The sequence below is a fragment of the Balaenoptera physalus genome (genome assembly GCF_965194825.1).
Source record: "Balaenoptera physalus genome assembly, chromosome: 18".
In the NCBI taxonomy this organism is placed as follows: Eukaryota; Metazoa; Chordata; class Mammalia; order Artiodactyla; family Balaenopteridae; genus Balaenoptera; species Balaenoptera physalus.
In genome coordinates, this window is record NC_138899.1 from 14,962,576 (window position 1) to 14,981,087 (window position 18,512).

General features: G+C 43.4%; 1 protein-coding gene across 4 annotated transcripts in view; it reads left to right on the top strand.

Annotated features, from left to right (window-relative positions):
• Positions 1–18,512, top strand: part of ABCC4 (ATP binding cassette subfamily C member 4 (PEL blood group)) — a 218,850-nt gene that overhangs the window by 95,421 nt on the left and 104,917 nt on the right. For all 4 annotated transcript variants that reach the window (XM_082434600.1, XM_082434599.1, XM_082434598.1 and 1 more), the window contains 8 exons: positions 3,581–3,675; positions 3,890–3,976; positions 9,804–9,900; positions 13,126–13,335; positions 14,693–14,833; positions 15,651–15,688; positions 16,079–16,173; positions 17,909–18,055. In XM_082434600.1, the coding sequence (XP_082290726.1) occupies positions 3,581–3,675; positions 3,890–3,976; positions 9,804–9,900; positions 13,126–13,335; positions 14,693–14,833; positions 15,651–15,688; positions 16,079–16,173; positions 17,909–18,055 (910 nt within the window). The remainder of the gene's footprint in view (positions 1–3,580; positions 3,676–3,889; positions 3,977–9,803; positions 9,901–13,125; positions 13,336–14,692; positions 14,834–15,650; positions 15,689–16,078; positions 16,174–17,908; positions 18,056–18,512) is intronic.

Below are 18,512 nucleotides of genomic sequence, written 5' to 3' on the forward strand. Positions count from 1 at the left end.
GCTTGAATGTCATAGACTGTAGTAGATGAGTAGCATTTGATGATGTTACTCTGCTTGAACAGTGGCTTGAACATCATAGACTGTAGTAGATGAGTAGCATTTGATGATGTTACTCTGCTTGAACATTGGCTTGAATGTCATAGACTGTCGTAGATGAGTAGCATTTGATGATGTTACTCTGCTTGAACATTGGCTTGAATGTCATAGACTGTCGTAGATGAGTAGCATTTGATGATACTGTGGACACAACACAGTCGTTTGCTTGTTTAAGGGGCTTCTATTTCCTTCTCGTGAGCTTTGGTTAATGGGAGATTTTTCGTTTGCAGAAATGAAGTAAAGTTGACAGGAATGAGGTAGATTTTTTAAAACATGGTATAGGAAAAGGGGAAATGCAAATGTAAAACATTAAGAAAAATAGCTCTCATTTTTCAGAGTCCATGTGGAAGTCATTTTTCTGTTTGTCACTCACATGCAAGCACACATAACAAGGTGTATGAGTTACTAATCTTTTACAAGGATCTTTGATGTTACCATCCTCATTTTATAGTTAGTAAAACTGAGGCTTGAGAGGTGGAATGCCTCACCTCTACATTTGCAGCTCAGGTTTAAGACCCACGGGGGTCAATGCTTTGCCCCAGCCCCGTGGGGTGATGGGACCAGTAACTCGGGCCGTGCCCTGGGGCTTCACCCACCCTCGGGTGTCCGTGCGGCACAGACTCTGGTGGGAAGGGGGCCCTGCGGGATTGGGCTGCACAGCGATTCTTCTGTACGTGATGTGAGGTTTATAAACACGGACTGCTCTCCTGGTCGGCTGCGTGGTCGGGACATAGAGTTGGGGCCCCTCGTGCCCATTCCCTCCTTGGCAGGAAGGGAGGCCCAGGGCGGAGAAGGAGCGGAGAGCGGAGTCCTGGCCCCGGCTTCGTCACTTGCCTGCTGTCACTTTGGACACGTCCTGTTTCCTGCCCGGGCCTCTGACGTTTCTGCAGCAAAATGAGGGCGTTGGGTCAGAGGGTTTCCAAGAGGTTTTGCTGCTGCTCTGAAATGGAATCCATGTGTCCATGAATGGGCATAAGACCGTCACAATTAATAGTGGTGTCGTAGAATTATTTTGACCTGTAGATACAGAGACTACGTGTGTAGTAGGAAAAAAAAGTGTGGTCTTTGGAGAGAAATGGTCCTGAGTAGTAATTTCAGGTGTTTCTCTGTTTCCTTTTTATAAAATGAGGGGGAGGTATGGGTTTATTGTAAAGAGAAAGGCAATGTTTGTAAAATGCAAACCTGCCAGGTTTTCAGAAGGTACATACATAGAAACAAAAATAATAAAGATTTCTTTTTATGGGTGGTTCCCATAAAATAGGAAAAAGCAACATTTCTTTTATTACATATCTTAATAACTAGATGCTTTATACTAGATCTAATTGAAGTACGTGTTTAAGTTCATTGAGCCGAAAACATATCCGTAGTTAAAATATAAAGTAATCACATTTGGCAACGTCGAATTAAGCTGATGCCATATTCAAAGTGACCCTATAGGGAGTTATACAACACAATGTAGGGAACAACCTAATAATGTTTGACCTGCTGTAGGGATCGTGTTTAAACTGCAAGGCTTAGGAGGTAGAAGGCTCAGGGAATGAGTTTCAGTTTCTCTATTTAGTAGTGAAAAAATCATGATTTCAGCTGCTTTTCTGAACCTCACCCGGCCTCAGTTTCATCATCTTTAAAATGGAAATCATAGTGCTATCAGCCAAATGGATTTAAAGGTGTGGTGAAAGGCAGTTTTACGCTGTTTGACCTGGATGGAACCCAGCCCTCCTCTGCCAGGGGCTCACGTCAGGTCCCCATTAAATATTTTAACAGTCTGTTCCATGTTTGTACACTAAGTCTCCAGCATCCCTAAAGGGCCCTTGATGTGCTTCTGGACAGATGGCATCAAACCAGCTTAGCCATTTCCTAGTTTTCCCGTAGTTTGTGTGTCTACTTTTCATTGAAAATTGGTGAATAAGAGTACCTTCCTGTCAGTGGGAGGAATTGTAATATATAATGAACTCAGGCTTTTCCCCTTTAACCTAATCAGAAAATGGTGGCTGGGAAATCAACCTGACTTGGATTTTACTTCAAATCGTCTAAAATGTTTTTCCATTTGTGGCTGGTCCTTCGATAGATTAGAGAGCCTGTTTCTTATGCCCTAACTGTGCTAGAGTGGATCTAAGTGCCTTTTCTAAACCACGGTTCAGATTGCTGCAGTACAATGTGGTGCTGTTTTGAGAAGGAAACCAAAACAGCATAAAATGTAGGCATAAAAACTAAGCAGAACAGTTTGCAAGGACTGTCATCAGTGAAACAGAGGCCAAGTAAACTCTGTGTGTTTGTGTGTGTGTGTGTGTGTGTGTGTGTGTGTGTGTAAGGCTGGGGAAGTATCTTAAAACGACTTATTGTATCTCAGGAAAACCAAAAGCAAGCGATGGTATTAAAGAATTAAGGTGAAAAAATGATGAATTTTCATGACAGAGCAATTGCTGCCTTTCATTTGATGCTCCGCATTTAAGCTTTGAGTGTACAGGGAACCTGTGTGTGCCTGTGTGTCTTTGTGCCTGTCAGGGAGGGTTATGATGGGGATAGTCTCTTTCTTCTCCTTGTGGTCATGTGCTTTGCGTGTCATGATTCACACTGTGCATGGGTTTTCACTGTTGGTTTGATGAGAAAATAGGCCTCAATCACCAATAGCAAGTTACAATCCCCTCACGTCCTTTTTCCATTTATGGAGGGTGTTTATACACTTGTTTTGATTCTCACAGGATCCTGGAGTTTAGTGATTCTTGTTTCTGCAGCACATTTCTGTAGAAGTTGAAAAATGAGACTTAGGGATTTCAAAGGACTAGTTTATCATGGAGATCCCAGTGTGCCAATTGTTCTGTCCCCAAATTTGCTGAAGTAGAGACCAAGAAACGAGGGCTTCATCTGCAGAAAGGTAGTCTGTGTATCCTAGGTTGATGCCTGAGGGGTTTAGTAGAAAACAAGCTCTCTGCAAACTCTGCTTGTCTATGCCAGGATCTGTCAGATGATAATTATGAGGCAATCTAAATCTAAGCCTGCTTCACCCTCCGACAGATCTACTCAAACCCCCTCTGAACAGAGCCCTTCTCGACCCCAGTAGTGACTCCCTTTCCCTCCTTTACTCTCTATCCCCCTAAGCCGGCTTCCTTTTTCTTCTAGTTCTTAGTACTTGCACTCATGTTAATTTTCCATCTCCCATCATGGAAAGAAACTCTAGGGACTTTGTTTTCTCATGGCTGAATTCCTTGTGCCCAGAACAGTGCCTGGTATATAGTCGATCCTCAATAAATGTGTGTCAAAATAGTCAACTGCATAAATGCTGTGAAAAACTACAGAATGAAAAGAAATGAAAAACCCTGAGAGGTTTTTTTTAATGTTTAAGGTTACAATTTAGTCACTATAAAATATACCCATTGCTGTTGATCAAATACTTGTATAAAGAACTGATGCTAGAAGGTTAGCATGACAAGAGGAGAACACATTTTAAATCTTTGTCTTTTTCCCCTTTTCTGTCTCCATGTAGGATTTACAGCTTTTAGAGGATGGAGACCTAACTGTGATAGGAGACCGGGGAACCACGCTGAGTGGAGGGCAGAAAGCCCGGGTCAACCTCGCAAGGTAAATGGCGTTTCAGTTGCCATCCTGCCCCTCCCTCCTCTGCGGCTCCTAGTGGAAGTGAGCAGGCAGACCCCACTCACCGGGTGGGCCCTGTGTGAAGCAGGGTCTTGGCTCTTGGAATGAATAATGATTTGTTGGGACACCGTCATGATTCAGAAATGGGATCTAGGAAGCTGGAAGCGTTCTTCTCCTGACATCTCTCTACGTTTTCTAGAGCCGTGTATCAGGATGCAGACATCTACCTCCTGGACGATCCGCTCAGTGCAGTAGATGCAGAAGTGAGCAGGCACTTGTTCGAACTGTGAGTTTGCTCCTGTTTCCTATCACTTCTGCTTTCCAAGAACCCTGTGGAGTTCAGGGAAGAGAGCTCAGGAAAGCGTTTGTGCTTCAGGAGACTCAGCTCATTCTGCCCTGGTGTCCCTCCCTCCCCTCCCTTCCCTCCACAAAAGATCCATCCTAGAGAAATTTTGCATCATGATGAGGTCAAGACAGGGAAATGCAGAAGGAGCTTCCAGTGTGTGGAGGTCAGGGAGTCCGTGCTGTAGGGAGCTGAGGAACAGGTGGCAGATCTCCCCCTGCTGCTTGTGGCTGACGGCCACATGTTGTGGAGGGACCCAGACCCCAGCCATAAGAAAGACGACGTACGTACGGCTTTTGAATCAGAGAGTGGGACCCAGTAGCCTGGCACTTGGCTGCCAGTCCTTTTCCTCCATCATTTGTTTAAGGCACGTCAGAAGCGAAGTTTCCAGTAGTGACATAGGACTTCCGTGGAAAGGCCTAGTTGGTTTATGCTTATTATTGTATCAGTTTGGAAATACTTAATAAAGTCTAGAATTTAAGAATGATTTTTTTTCCAACTCAGAGTATGACTTCAAGTATTTAACATTGCTTCATGGACGCTTACTAGAATTAATACTTAGACCCACATTGTAGGGTTAAGTTGAATTTCAGACTCTGTATCTAGAATCTGGCTGAAATCCTGACTTTCAGTTTGAGTTTCTGGAATTTGTTGTCAGTGGCTCGTGTTTGGCCACTGAACCCCTGAAGCAGAACAGCTCTGATGCTTTTTTCTGTGTATAATGTGTCCTAACACACGCTGACTGAGACCTCTTCTGGAGTCTAGACTGGCCTCTTTGAAAGCCTCGTGAACTTGCTTTTTCTGAAACAGCACCCACATCTACCCCACGGTTAGTTACCTTGCTGTTGTTCACCTTGTTAAAGCCAACGAGCCCTTCCAGCTGCACTTATGAAAGCCCTACTGTGTGCACTGAGATCCATGCCCTTACAGATGTTGTTGCACAAAACCTCTTAGTTTACAAAGCAGAACAGTGAGCCAGGAGAGGGGAAGGACCCACACGGGGCAGAATAAAGGAGACTAAGACATTCAGCTCTCATTTCTGCCTCTAAGGAATCTGTCTCTATGGAGCTTGTTAAGACAGATGGCTGGGGAAAGTTCCGCAGAGTCGCGGTTTAGAGGGTTTGGATATAGGATGGTAAATGCTAAATGGAAGTAGAAGTGGGCAGCTCTAGGCTTTCAGGTGAAGTTGGAAAGCTCCCTGTGCACTGGCCTCAGCGGGAAGTGCCCTGTGGGTTTGCAGGCTGGGCAGGGTTTGTGGAGGCTGAGAATAGGATTCAGTTCCTTTTGCTAAATAGGAAGATTAGAAGCAAAGGTGGACACTGAGAATAGGATTCAGCTTCTTTTGCTAAACGGGAAGAAGCAAGGCTGTGAGAAGAACAGCAGGCACGTCCTTGACTGGAGGATGAAGGTTGTACGGCAGAGAGAAGCAATTTGAAATTTTCGCTGTCAGTTCCTCTTAGTTTGCTAGGGCTCTGTCTGTCCAGGCTGCTCTCACAGGAGACCATAGCCTCGGCAGCTTAGAAATAACAGAAATTTATCTCTCACAGTTCTGGAAGGTGGGAAAGCCCAAGGTCCAGGCACTGGCAGATTTGGAGTCTGGTGAGGGCCCGATTCCTGTGTCTTCACATGGCGGAAGGGGTGAGGGAGCCGTGTGGGTTCCTTATATATGGACACTAATCCCATACATGCAGGCTCTGCCCTCATGACCTAATCACCTCCCAAAGGCCCCATATCCAGTACCTTCACTATGGGGATTAGGTTTCAGCGTACGAATTTTGAGTAAAAAAACAGTCAGTCTATAGGAGCCTGTTTTATTGTGAAGGCTGGAAGGTCAAGATCAAGGTGTGGGCAGGTTTGGTTTCTGCTGAAACCTCTCTTCTTGACTTCCGACGGCATCCTCCTCGCCGTGTCCTCTCGCCGTGTCCTCTCGCCGTGTCCTCTCGCCGTGTCCTCACGTGGTCTTTTCTCTGTTCACGGGCCGGGCTCTTAGGTGTCAGGCTCCTCTTTTTCTGAGGACCCCAGTCAGATTGGATTAGGCCCAGCGTGATTAAGGGTAACAATTATTTCTTTAAAGGCCCTGTCACCAGATACTGAGGTACTGGCGAATAATGTGTCAACATGAATTTTTGTGGGGAAGAACTTCATTCACAGCAAGTCCGAAGTAGCACAGTAAAGAGGCTTTCGCAGAGTCAGCAGTGTGAGAGCGAGACGGGTGAGGCAGCCCTGAGCTCTGGATACTAGGAGCTGGGATTCCACATCCACTAAGCAGGGGTCACTGGGCGGGTTCCACCAAAGTCTGTATGTAACTTGTGCTTAGTTTTGGGGTGGTGGGAGAGCTCTGGAGATCGGTGGTGGTGATGGCTGCACAACAGTGTGAATGTACTTAATGCCACGGAGCTGTATGCTTAAAAATAGTTGAAATGGTAAATTTTACGTTATGTATATTTTACCACAATAAAAAATGTGCAAAGGAGCATTGAATCTTTCAGAACACAAGAGCTGGGCAGCTGACACGTGGCATGGCCTCCAGCTCTCTGACCTGACGCCCTTTTCCCACCCTCTCCTGATCATGACTGGATGAATTTTCCTTTAGAGAAGTGCCTTGTGGCTTGTCATGGGTTCAGTGAAAGGGCGCTAGTGCTGTGACAGAGGTTCCCCACCCCCCATCCTCCTGGCATCATGGGCAGTTCAGCCTCCCTGTTCCCAGGGTGCTTACCACAGAAGTTCTCCCAAGTTCTTCTTCTAACAGAGGCAGTATTTATAGCTGTTGGGTTTAATGACCTTGGGTGTACACTTGATAGAAACTAGCTTGTTCAGACTGTTGTTTGCTAATCAGAACCACATTCTCTGGAGAAACTTAGGGCAGGGAGCATGAATGCAATTTAGGAAATCACTCAGCAGCAACTGGAGAATGTTCTCAACGAGTTAGAAAATTGGATGGAACAGTATGCTATGAAAGATGGTGGTCGTGTCAAAGCTTAGTAATGGGGACTGTTTTGTATTAAAAGTGAACGAATCGCACTTCTACTTGCCATTAACAGTTTCCCTTAGTCATGAACCTATATCCAAGGTTATTTAGGTTTGTGAATTTTACAACTATATGTTGTAAACCTTAAGTGGATTCTATCACCTACAAAAGGTTAGAGCCTTAGATGAACTGATGCAGTCTCACCTGTGTCCAGCTGTGGGTCCCGTTTTGGTTCAGAGAAGCCCATATCACCAGACCCCCCGCCTCCTGCGTCATCAGTTCTTTGGGTCTGTCCTGATCAGATGCCCACGCTGCGTCTACACAGCTCGCCCTTCCTGCTCCAGCCCTTCACAGGCTCCCCTCATGTTCAGGCTGCAGCTCCAGGTCCTCAAACGGAGAACGAGCTTCTTTGCCATCTGCCCCCATCGGCCTTTCCAGCTGGTCCTCACACCCACTCGGCCGCGCTGGCTTTCTGACGGGCCCTTTCTCACACCTGTCTGTCTGTAGATACTGCTCCCTGTGTCCCAGAGCCCCTGCCTTTCCCTCCTGTTCCTTCAGGGGGAGTCTGTGCCCTTCCGTCTTTCCCACAGCCCTCAGTGGGTTGCACTTGACCATGTATCAGTCCTCCCCACCCCCTAGAAGCTGTGAATGCAGGAAGGTTCCTTAGCCCAGCATGTTCTGTCCCAGGACCCTTGGACCCGCTGTACTTTCTTCCAGGATGTTTTCCCCCAGATAGTGTCAGGACTCCCATGTCACCCCTGTCTAAGACAGCAGCCCCCCTTTCTTTTCCTTCAGAGCACACATCACGGCCTGATAGTGCATTTTCTAAACTCGTTCAGTGTATCCCCCTGTTCACAGTGCTGAGTAGTGTCTGCTTTCTTGACCTGTGGATGTATGCTCGACAGTTAAGACTGTGCGTGGTATCTCACCAAAGCCTGTCGAATGAATGAATGTAGATAGGTACTCTTTTTCATTCTTATTTGATTCACTCTGCTACGGGATGTATCCCCTGTTAACACAGCCCTTATATAGGAATATATATAGTATTATAGGATTAACACAGCCCTTATATAGGAATAATGCTTAAAGAACTCATCCCTGAATCAATTATTTTTTTATCGTATGTCTTGGAAATCTTTACTCTTAAAAACTTGGAAGATAGATTATTTTCCTAGAGATTTTGATTAACAGTCTTAATTAGGAATAAATTTGTAGCCATCAACTGATCACTTTATTGTAATTATTTATATTACCTTTTCTGTGATGGAATTACAGGAAGAAAACATTCTAAAACTTTTGGGTAGCTCTGTCTTGGACATAGCAGCCCATTAGATTTGATTAACATCTGCCTTCAGTGGTTATTGACAGATAATTTTGAATTTAGGAGAAACAATTCCATTAAAAGCTTTAGTGCTAAGTCTGAAAAGGTGTTGACTTGGTCAAGAAATTTAGTACAAAATCTGAACTAAGACATGTCAAAAGGTAAAAATAAGTCCGTTTGGACATAATGGCGCGATGGTGTATGTGACTACATCCTGAGCTCTTGCTTCTGATCGTAGACCCAGTGTCCAGGGTGTCCCCTTAGGACTTTTCTGTCCTGAGTCCAAAGCACATGACCGCACGTGGGTTAGGAGGGAGTGGAGGAGGGGGCTGACATTTACTGAGCGGATTGGTGGTTTGATTTCTCAGAACATGTGGGTGAGTTGTCATTGGCCTTGTTTTGAGATGAAGACACTGAGGTTTAGTAGCTCGTCCGACGCTGTCAGGCTCGTGAGAGGGATTGAGCTGCAGTCTGCTGCCTCCAGACTCTGCATCTGGCTCACTCAGCAGGCTGAGCTGTGGCCCAGGTCCCTGAGATTTGCTCTGCGAGGGGCTCAGGCACCCAGAGTACACGCCTGGAGCCCTGCCTGTGGTCACCGGGGCCCTGGATCCGGCTACTAGCTTCCCCAGAGGGGTTGTAGACCCTTGTGGGATGGGACTGGGGCTGAGTCCCTAGGGGTCTGCATTTAAAATGTGGAGCAGTCTGAGGGGTTACTGTAAAAAAAAAACACTGAAGTTTGAATACTGAGGGGATTTTGGCTAAGAGAATTGGCGTGGCTTGAGCCACTGGATGACTTCCACTGTGATTTGGACCCTTTGGACTCTCATCTTTCATTTTCACATTCAGAAAGTTTTCAGTGCAAATGAAATAAGTTTACTTCCTGGATGAGACTGGGAGTGTTGTAGAGACTGATCAAGGCCATGATGGCATTCATTTTCAATCTAATGTTATTTGGGAAGAAATGTCTACAAAATGCAGTCTGGCTAAGGTTACTGAGAAGCTATGACTTTTTTAGGGGGGTTAATATGTACATCATAAACAATCACCTAGGAAACTGTGTACTTTTTTATATGACATAGATCACTCTTCTCCCATTCTTAACATAGGTATAAAATAATTAGTATTTTAATTCAGTCAACTTTTGGAATCTCAGTTTTGCTCCATTGTTTTTCATTGTGAACTATGTAAATAATTGTTAAGATCAGTTTTAGGAAAAACAACTTAGCAGTTGGTGCATCTTTCACTGGACTGCTTTTTAGAATTTTTTAGTGGAGCTAGATTCAAACTTGCTGCTGATTTGAGGACCTAGTTGAATTGATTGATTTATATTTGTATTTAATTTGTATTCATACTGATATTTGAAGTAGAGAACTTTTGACTGCTGTCTTGTCTTTTTCTCATTATGTTTTCAAATTCTCTGTTTCCAGTTTGGAGCACCTCCACTAATGTGCTTTTGCATGCTGTACCTTTTACATTTGTAGGTGTATTTGTCAAGCCTTGTATCAGAAGATCACAATCTTAGTGACACATCAGTTGCAGTACCTAAAAGCTGCAAGTCAGATTCTGATATTGAAAGATGTAAGTAATTTCTAAAAGTCTGTGGAAATTGCTAGCACTTAGTTGTGTTGAAGGCCAGCCCTCCCTGCAGGTCACTCTCCTTGGATTCTTGGTAAACGCCCTTTTCTGCCTCAGTTTTATGCCCCCCTTTTCTCAGAGCTGGTATCCATGACTTTGAGGATGAATCCAAAGACCTTAGAAATATCACTGTTACACTCTAAGCCACATAAACCCTAAACGGTATAAAAGTGCTACTGCAGAGTTGCTGAATTATCAGTGTTGTTGTGAAAATTGTTAAGGATAATGATGCTATTTGATTTAGAACTTTTTATTTTCCCCTTCCACAGCCTAAATCGAAGTGTATTATTTGGAAATTAGAGATACTGAGACATGTTTGTATCCACCTGTTTGTTATTCAGTTTGCCTAAAGAGCATCTTTCATGAATACCAAAATGGGTCACCGAGCGCCCCCAGTTAGAGACGCCCGCTCTGCTGGTTTACCCAGCTTCTTGTCTCACTGCTCAGATCTTTTTGTGTGTCTGATAAACACATGTGTGTGTGAGAGCCTGTGCAGCAGTAGGACAGGGCCCTGCCTTCCCGGGGCTCCCATTCTTATGGGGACAGATGTGATGAAAGAGGGGGTGGGGCTGATATCCTGGCTTCCTCCCTGAGGAGCTGGTGCCTCTCGGGCCTGAGTGACACGAAGGTGAGGGCCATCCAGGCACCTGAGGCAGGGCGTCCTAAAGAAGGAGCTGACCTGGCAGGTTGCAAGAATGGCAGGAAGGCGGCCAGCGTGTCTGAGGAGAGTGAGCAGGGGACGTGGAGGGCGCTGGTCTCTGAGCAGCGGGCAGTGGGCCAGGAAGTGGGATGGAAGCCGTTGGTCAGTCCAGAGCAGAGGAGTGACGTGGTCTGAGATGGGATTTAAAAGATTCCTCCAGTGTTCGCTGGACGGGCAACAGCAGAAACAGAAGTCTTGGTATAGTTAAGAAGATTCTAGAGCTGCCATAACAAAGTACTGAAGACTAGGTGGCTTAAAACAACAGAAATTTATCATCTCACTGTTCTGGAGGCTGCAAGTCCCAAATCAAGGTGCTGGCAGGCAGGGCCGTGCTCTCCCCGAAGGCTCTAGGGGAGAATCCTCCCTTCCAGCTTCTGATGTTCACCGGCTTTCCTTGTGGTTCCTTGGCTTCCGGCTGCAGCACTGTGGTGTCTGCCTCCAGTGTCACATGGCCATTGTCCCCGTGTCTGTCTTAGGCTCTTCTTTTCTCATAAGGACATCAGTTGTATTGGATTTAAGGCATCCCTACTCCAGCATGACCTCATCTTTCCTTCATTACGTGTGCAAAGAAGCTGTATCCAACCAAATAAGGTCATGTTCAGAGGTGTCATGTTTAGGGCTTGAACATACCTTTTTTGGGGGGCCACCATTCACTGAATGCACAACAACTCACGTGTTTGGGGCTTGAGTGGAGATTAATGGGAATTTTGCCGCGTTAGTGGTTGTCTTGTGCTTCACTCCTTGTTTGCCTGTGTTCCTCAGCACTTGCATCGTGAACCCTTGTCTGTCCCAGTAGGCCCTCACTTACGAAATGAATTTCTGTCGTAAGAAAGAGTATTAAAATGCAGGTCCTCCATTCCTCCCTAAGTCGGGGGCTCAGATTCTTCCGACTTGAGAATAATCAATTTCATACGCAGAGACATGATGCTAGTGTGGTAAAGCTCCAGCATTAGCAGCAGTATCATGAGCACAGAGTCGGTGACTGTCAGAGTAACCTGAACGAGCAGTGTGCGGATGTTTCAGGGCCCCCTTACTGCTTGTTTTGAGGAGACCACGCTTTAGTACCGTCAGAACAAGCAGGTGTCCGCTGGCGAGCTCCCCTGGTTGGGTTGGGGTCCATCCTTTCTGTCTGTCTGGTCCCCGTCTCACAGTGGTCAGGGCCTGACTGCCCCCCCACCCCTTCAGAATTATCCGTGTTCGGCTGCAGAGTGAAATTGCTGTCTTTGTACCACTAGTCGTTTCCCTGTGCATCGTATACAGATAACTAAGCAGACAGCTGTAATTTCCTTAAAGAAGGTGTATGCATTTTGCTCCCCAAGTGGAACAAGACACAATATATCCTGAATAATTTTCTAGTTCTGCAGTGTCAAGTGGTACCCAAAGGCTTCACTGGGTTTCTCCCAGTGGCCTGCCTCAGGGGATAGGGCGAGAGGGGTACCAGCTAGGGTCTTGGCCCCCCTTCTTCCATCTGTCTTGCCTTAACCAGAGCTGCCCTCCTTTGTTTAGTTTTTTTTTTTTTTATTCTCTCTTTTTAAAATTAGTTATATAACTTTTTATTTAACATTGGAGTATAGACAGTTAACAATGTTGTGACAGTTTCAGGTGCACAGCAAAGGGACTCAGCCGTACTGCCTTAACCAGAGCTGCCCTCCTTTGTTTAGTTTTGCATCCTGGGATTTTTCATATTTTGTTTGCAACTGAATGAATCAGCTGTGTCCTTTTTTCTATGGTGAAAAAATAGAAATCTTCTGCACATTATCTTATATTACTTTGTAAGTGAGGGAAGCTGTGCAATGATGCGTCACATGTGTTCAAAGAAAATTATTAGACTGGCTATAGTTGAAGCAGTTACCTGATTTGGGGAAGACTGGCTGCTTGTGATTGGTTGTTCGTTCGTAAGTTCTTTCTCAGACTACAGTGCATTGGTTCTGGCTGAAGTTTTCGTTTGTGGCGTGTGGGGCACCAAGGCGTTAGAGCCATCCCAGGCTTAGGGCCTCCTTGTTTAGCTACTTTATCTGGTGGAATATTGAATTTTCTAACTTCTGTGTTTGTGGGGAGGTTGTAAAGACCATGAAGACGCCGCTCATGGGTTCTCTCAATTCCCATGTTGTCTAAACAGACTATATTGATACTCCCACCAACATCTGTGCTTTTTGCTTCCCTGAAAATGCCCATGATAGTTACGTCAGCGGCCTGCATTTTAAATTCATGATCACACATTTCTTTCATATCCCCCAGTACCTAACGCAGGGTGTGGCAGAGAACAGAATGCTCAGTTCAATTGAACTGAACTGGATTTGTTAACCGGAATTTCAGATCTACGGATCTTTTTTTTTTTTTTTTAAGGATCATTTTTTTAACAAAAATCATAATTTAAGATTAATTTACTTCTCTTGATTAGTATTTACATTGTATTAGTATTATCAAACGCAAATGCATTCCTTTCAAATTCTTTATTGCTATTTTAGGGAGAAATGGTGCAAAAGGGGACTTACACTGAGTTCCTGAAATCTGGGATAGATTTTGGTTCCATTTTAAAGAAGGAGAATGAGGAGACTGAACCATCTACAGTTCCAGGAACTCCAACTCTGAGGAATCGCACCTTTTCCGAGTCCTCAGTTTGGTCTCAACAGTCTTCCAGGCCCTCGTTGAAAGATGCCGCTCCAGAGGACCAAGATGTGAGTTTGTCATCCTGCAACATGCCCTGGTCTGTCTGCTCTTGGTGGACTTGTGGACCTTCAGTCTGCTCCGCTCATGACATCTTCGTTTGTCCCAAAGTAGATCCTAAGTTGCCAAGGCCTTATTCCACGGAATTGGTAGAATTAAAAGAGCATGCAGGGAGCAAGCCTGATTACGGTTCTTCTTTGGGTGTAGGGTGGAGAATCTTATGGACTCCAGTAGTGGGTGTACTGCTATGAATTCCAGGATGCATGTGATATTGACATTAGAACTCTTCATGTTACCATAGTTAAATCGTACTTGCTCTGGTAGACCCTGGCTTCCCTTATTCATCCAGAGGCTTAATTTGAAGACCCCCTCATACCCAGCCTGCTATGACTTACATTAAATCAGCTACTTTTCCTACATGTTGGAATGTTCTGGCAGTGCCGGTGACTGATGGTAGTATTTTTCCCCATTGTCAGATGGCCTGTGATAGGCCAAAGGTAGCACGTCCAAAGGACCTGACACATAGTAGACACTTTGGAGTTAGTTCTTGTCTTTCTTTCTTATCTTTCAAGACCGAGAACCACACCTTACCCACCTTGCATTTCCAGTGGCCAGCATAGAGCCCAGGACATCCATAGTCCATGGGACTCTATAATGTATTCTAAGTCCTCCAGACAGAAATGCAGAAATGCACTAGATCTCCCTTAGAAACATGCACAGGTATTCCTCGATATCCAATCCCTCACTATCCAAATCCAGGAGCCTGGATGATTCTGGTAAGTATTCAGATTAGTCACTCACATTCCAAACTCAGGAATCCCTCTCTGAAATTCAAGAACCAAATAGATTTGGATCGTATGCTGTTCCCCTGCTATCCAAACTCACATGTCTCCAGCTCACAGTGTGAACTCAGTTTACTCTGTTTAACTAATAGTTTGAACCCACACTTTGTTTTATGTTTCTATAATTGAGTGACACAAATAAACTGGAGGGATACTTTAGCTATATAACATTTCGTATAATTATTTTGGAAAAAGCTTCTTCATTTATACTTTAATCAGTTATGTTGTAAGTGGGCTATCAATCATGGTGTTCTAATTTAAGCAAAGGTACCCAAGAACATTGTGCAAATGGTATTCCTTGTCTCTAATAGATTCCTAGAAGTAGCATGGTTGGGTAAATGCATACATGGTTTGGCTAGATATTTCCACACCTTTCTCTGTAGGAGGTGGACCATCTTGCACACTCCTATCAGCATATAGGTTGTGTCTCTTTCCCCACAGCTTTGCAGTGGAGGTCATTGTTGAACTTTTAAAATTTTAGGGTTCATTATTTATATTTTTGTCTCTCACTGCCTTTCCTTTCCAGACTGAGAATATACAGGTTACACTATCTGAGGAGAGCCGTTTGGAAGGAAAAGTTGGTTTTAAGGCCTACAAAAACTACTTCACAGCCGGCGCTCACTGGTGTATCATCATTTTCCTTATTCCAGTAAACATCGCAGCTCAGGTAAGTCAGGACATTTATTTTGATTTGTGCCCTAAGGTTGATACTTATAATACTCTTTATACTGTATTATTTATTTTACTGTATTATTATTTTTAATATGTGTATTAAGGGATTTATTTCAGAGAACTGACTCCATGAGATTGTGGGATCTAGCTGGGTGAGTGTGAAATCAGAAAGGCAGGCGTGCGGGCTGGAACCCCAGGCAGGAGCTGACCCTGCAGTTTTGAGGCAGAATTTCTTCCTTCTCCAGGAAGCCTCAGGTTTTGCTCTTAAGGCCTTCGTCTGACTGGAGAAGGCCCATCACACTGTTCAGGGTAATGTTCTTTACTTATGTTCTGACTTTAGATGTGAACCACATCTACAAAATACCTTAACAGCAATATCTAGCTGAGAGTTTCGTTGAATCACTGGAGACTGGCCTAGCCAAGCTGACACAGAAAACTGACCATCACAGTACCTGTCAAGCTTTTTTCCTTTGAAAAATCCTGACATTTATACAATTATTACTGTATTTTGCAGTCCACTAGGATTCGCACTGAAAAGCGTTAATATGTGCGGAGCAAAATAAGTGAGGCTTACTGGTGTTGTGTGTGCGTGACAGAGAGATTCTAGGAAAAATATGAAGTCTTTTAAAGATTTTAAAATGTCACATGCCCTTCCCTGACCTGTGGTTATCTGGGATGTGGGGCTTGCCACTGACCTGAGCTGGAAGGACCGTCTCCGTTCTCTGGAGCCTTTCCATCACCCATTCTAGTGAGTGGGGTTTTGAGGGGGTCAGTAATGTCAGTGTTTGAGTGATTGTTGTTTCCTGCTCCAGGTTGCCTACGTCCTTCAGGATTGGTGGCTTTCATACTGGTGAGTGATTCCTGGTCTGACCCAAAGTGCTAAAAAATTGACACGAATCCTCAGTTTCCCACACAGTCATGGGGGAGAGATGGGGCTTGTTCAGCCTCCTCTTCTAATCCTCATGTAGTTTCCCTGAAGAAAAATTAAAGTTCCTGCTGGTGGGTGTGACCCTCCCATGGTCTCTGCTGATGTCTGACCCTTAGCAGTTTCCTTACAGACAATTTTGAGAGCTGTTAAGTCATGATACAAATTGAATTTTCATAAGGTAGACAGACACAGGGCCTTGTGAGCTGGGAAACATTTTCCAGCATAAAACATGACTCCTAAATCGAGGTTAATTTTTTTTGTATTTACCTAACTCCATCTATTGCATAATGTTTTCTCTTCCCTGCTCCATAGGGCGAATGAACAGAGTGCCCTGAATGTCACTGTTAATGGACAAGGAAATGTAACTGAAAAACTCGATTTATACTGGTACTTAGGAATTTACTCAGGTAAAATTGAATCATCTGGTCTATTATACGAGAGTCTGAGGTGCTTACTATGAGCCTGTGTGAGCAACTAGGGCTTCCAGGAGTAATTCAGTAATGTCTTAACAGATTAAGAGTCTGAGTCGCATTTATTCTGTGAATTAATTAGAATAATTATTTTTAAAATCTACTAGAAGAGAGAGGTTGAATGAAAATTCTTAATTTGCTCTGTACTGGATTTTGGAAGTTAAACCAGCATTGCACATTCAGAAAATCAGCCACTGGAAATATGTGGCTATTGTCTATTCTAATAGGTTGCTTTAGCTAAATCTTATATCATTATATGGATGGGCAAGAGGATTAGAAACGGATCCCCACCCTGTGGTTCGGATTGTTCCAATTCTTTCTGAATAAACCTTGGCTTTTATGGACCTTGGATGAAATCCTCTGGCAGCAAGGGCCCTCAAATAAAAGCATTATTCCCTTGTAGGTATGCAAAACTCCCCTTCGCCACATTGCTCATCTCTTGGGCTTCACTAATTACTTAAGAGAGAAGCTAAGTAGGGAGAAATCCAGTGTCTGGGAATTAGGATTCCGAGTCTTTCTTACCTTGAGATCACAATGTTATCGTGTCCGCTACTGTGCGATTCATTTAACTTCTGGCTTGCCAGGCTAATATTAACATGGCTGTCTGTTTTCACAAGAGTGCCTAGAATATATGTAGCATTACCTACTTTTAAAAGGAAATCCTCATCTAAAATTTAAAGTATTCCCACAGGAAATACTCACACAAGCCTTCTGCAAAGATAGAGTGAGTTATCTTTGTAAGAACATACTCAACTGAAATTTTGTGTGTATTTCGTTGATCTCTTGCTAAGAAATCTAAATCCATTAGCTGTTTACCTTCTGAATTGGTGGACTATGGGGGCTTAAAGGAAGAAGGAAGGGATTTTGTTATACATTCATGCAGGATGGTGGGCTAAGGAAAATGCCTATTGATGGAATCCAGGAATTTGAGCGGCTTTCAGGGTTTAAATAAGTGTTGTGTCATCTAAAGGGAAAAAAGTACTTGATGGAATATTTATTACAGAAGTTATTCTATTTAGCATTGTGAGTTCAAAAGATCTTAGGGGAGGGTATTTTAATTTTTATGTGCATAGTAGGTACTCATTTATATCACTAACAAAACAGAATTTAAATGATGATTATTTATATTTATAATTTGTATTTTTCTTACAGTTCAGTTAGTTAGAATTAGATTTTCTACTTGAAAATTAATGTGGTATTGTCATATTCTTTAAAGCTGCTTGGGCTTTGTCTACAAGGAAATGGTAGTAAATCATTTCTCCTGTTACCTGTTAATTCACGTGCTGTTACCAAAGCATATCACAATATTAGATTGAGACATGTTGTAATTAGTAAGATTTCAAATGCGAAGAAGGGACCATCAACTACTTTTTAAAATTATCTTTCTTCTGAGTTTTTAGTAGAATGTATAATTGAATTAGGAAATCCTAGAATGAAATTTTATTTTACACTTGATGTTTTTCCCCCATGAGGTTTCTGTTCAATGAGAGGAATACAGTGATTTTTATATTCTTCTTTTTAAGTGTATCTTGTGAATGCATTAAACTCTTTTAGAATCCAGATGCTTACTGGAATAAAGTATTTACATAATATCTTTATAAGCTGCGTGGCATGGTTTAGCATCCCTGAAGAAAAGGCAGAGATCTTGTGCTGAGTGGTTTCTTTATTTCAGGGTTAACTGTATCTGCCGTCCTTTTTGGCATCGCCAGATCTCTGTTGGTTTTCTACGTCCTTGTTAGTTCTTCACAAACTTTGCACAACCAAATGTTCGAGTCCATTTTGAGAGCGCCAGTATTGTTCTTTGATAGAAACCCAATAGGTAAGTCAGACACCAAGTTTCTCAGTAAATATGTCTTGTTATTGTACTTAATGCCTGATTACGTTTGATATTTGAGGTGCTTGGAAGAAAATCACTGTGCATGTTAATCCATTTTCTCCAAAAAACTTTGCTGATATTTTTCGCCTACGAGAGGATATCTGAATATAGAGGCATATAAGCTTTTATTCCAGTTTATGTGTGTGTGGAAAGATAAGTGTATGCTCACTTTGCAGAATGATTTAGGAACCGATTTGTTGTGTGGCAAATGAAACACCCTACATTTGATGCAAATATATTTAAATATTTTTGGCTAGTTGCTAAAATATTGGCTGTGTTATATTCTGTGAAGGTAAGTTGTCTGCTAGAACCTTCTTATAATGAATCTCTACACGACAGGCTGTGTGTTTCTTTCTTTCATTTCCCATCCACTTCTGGAATCACAGAGCTCTGGCATGTG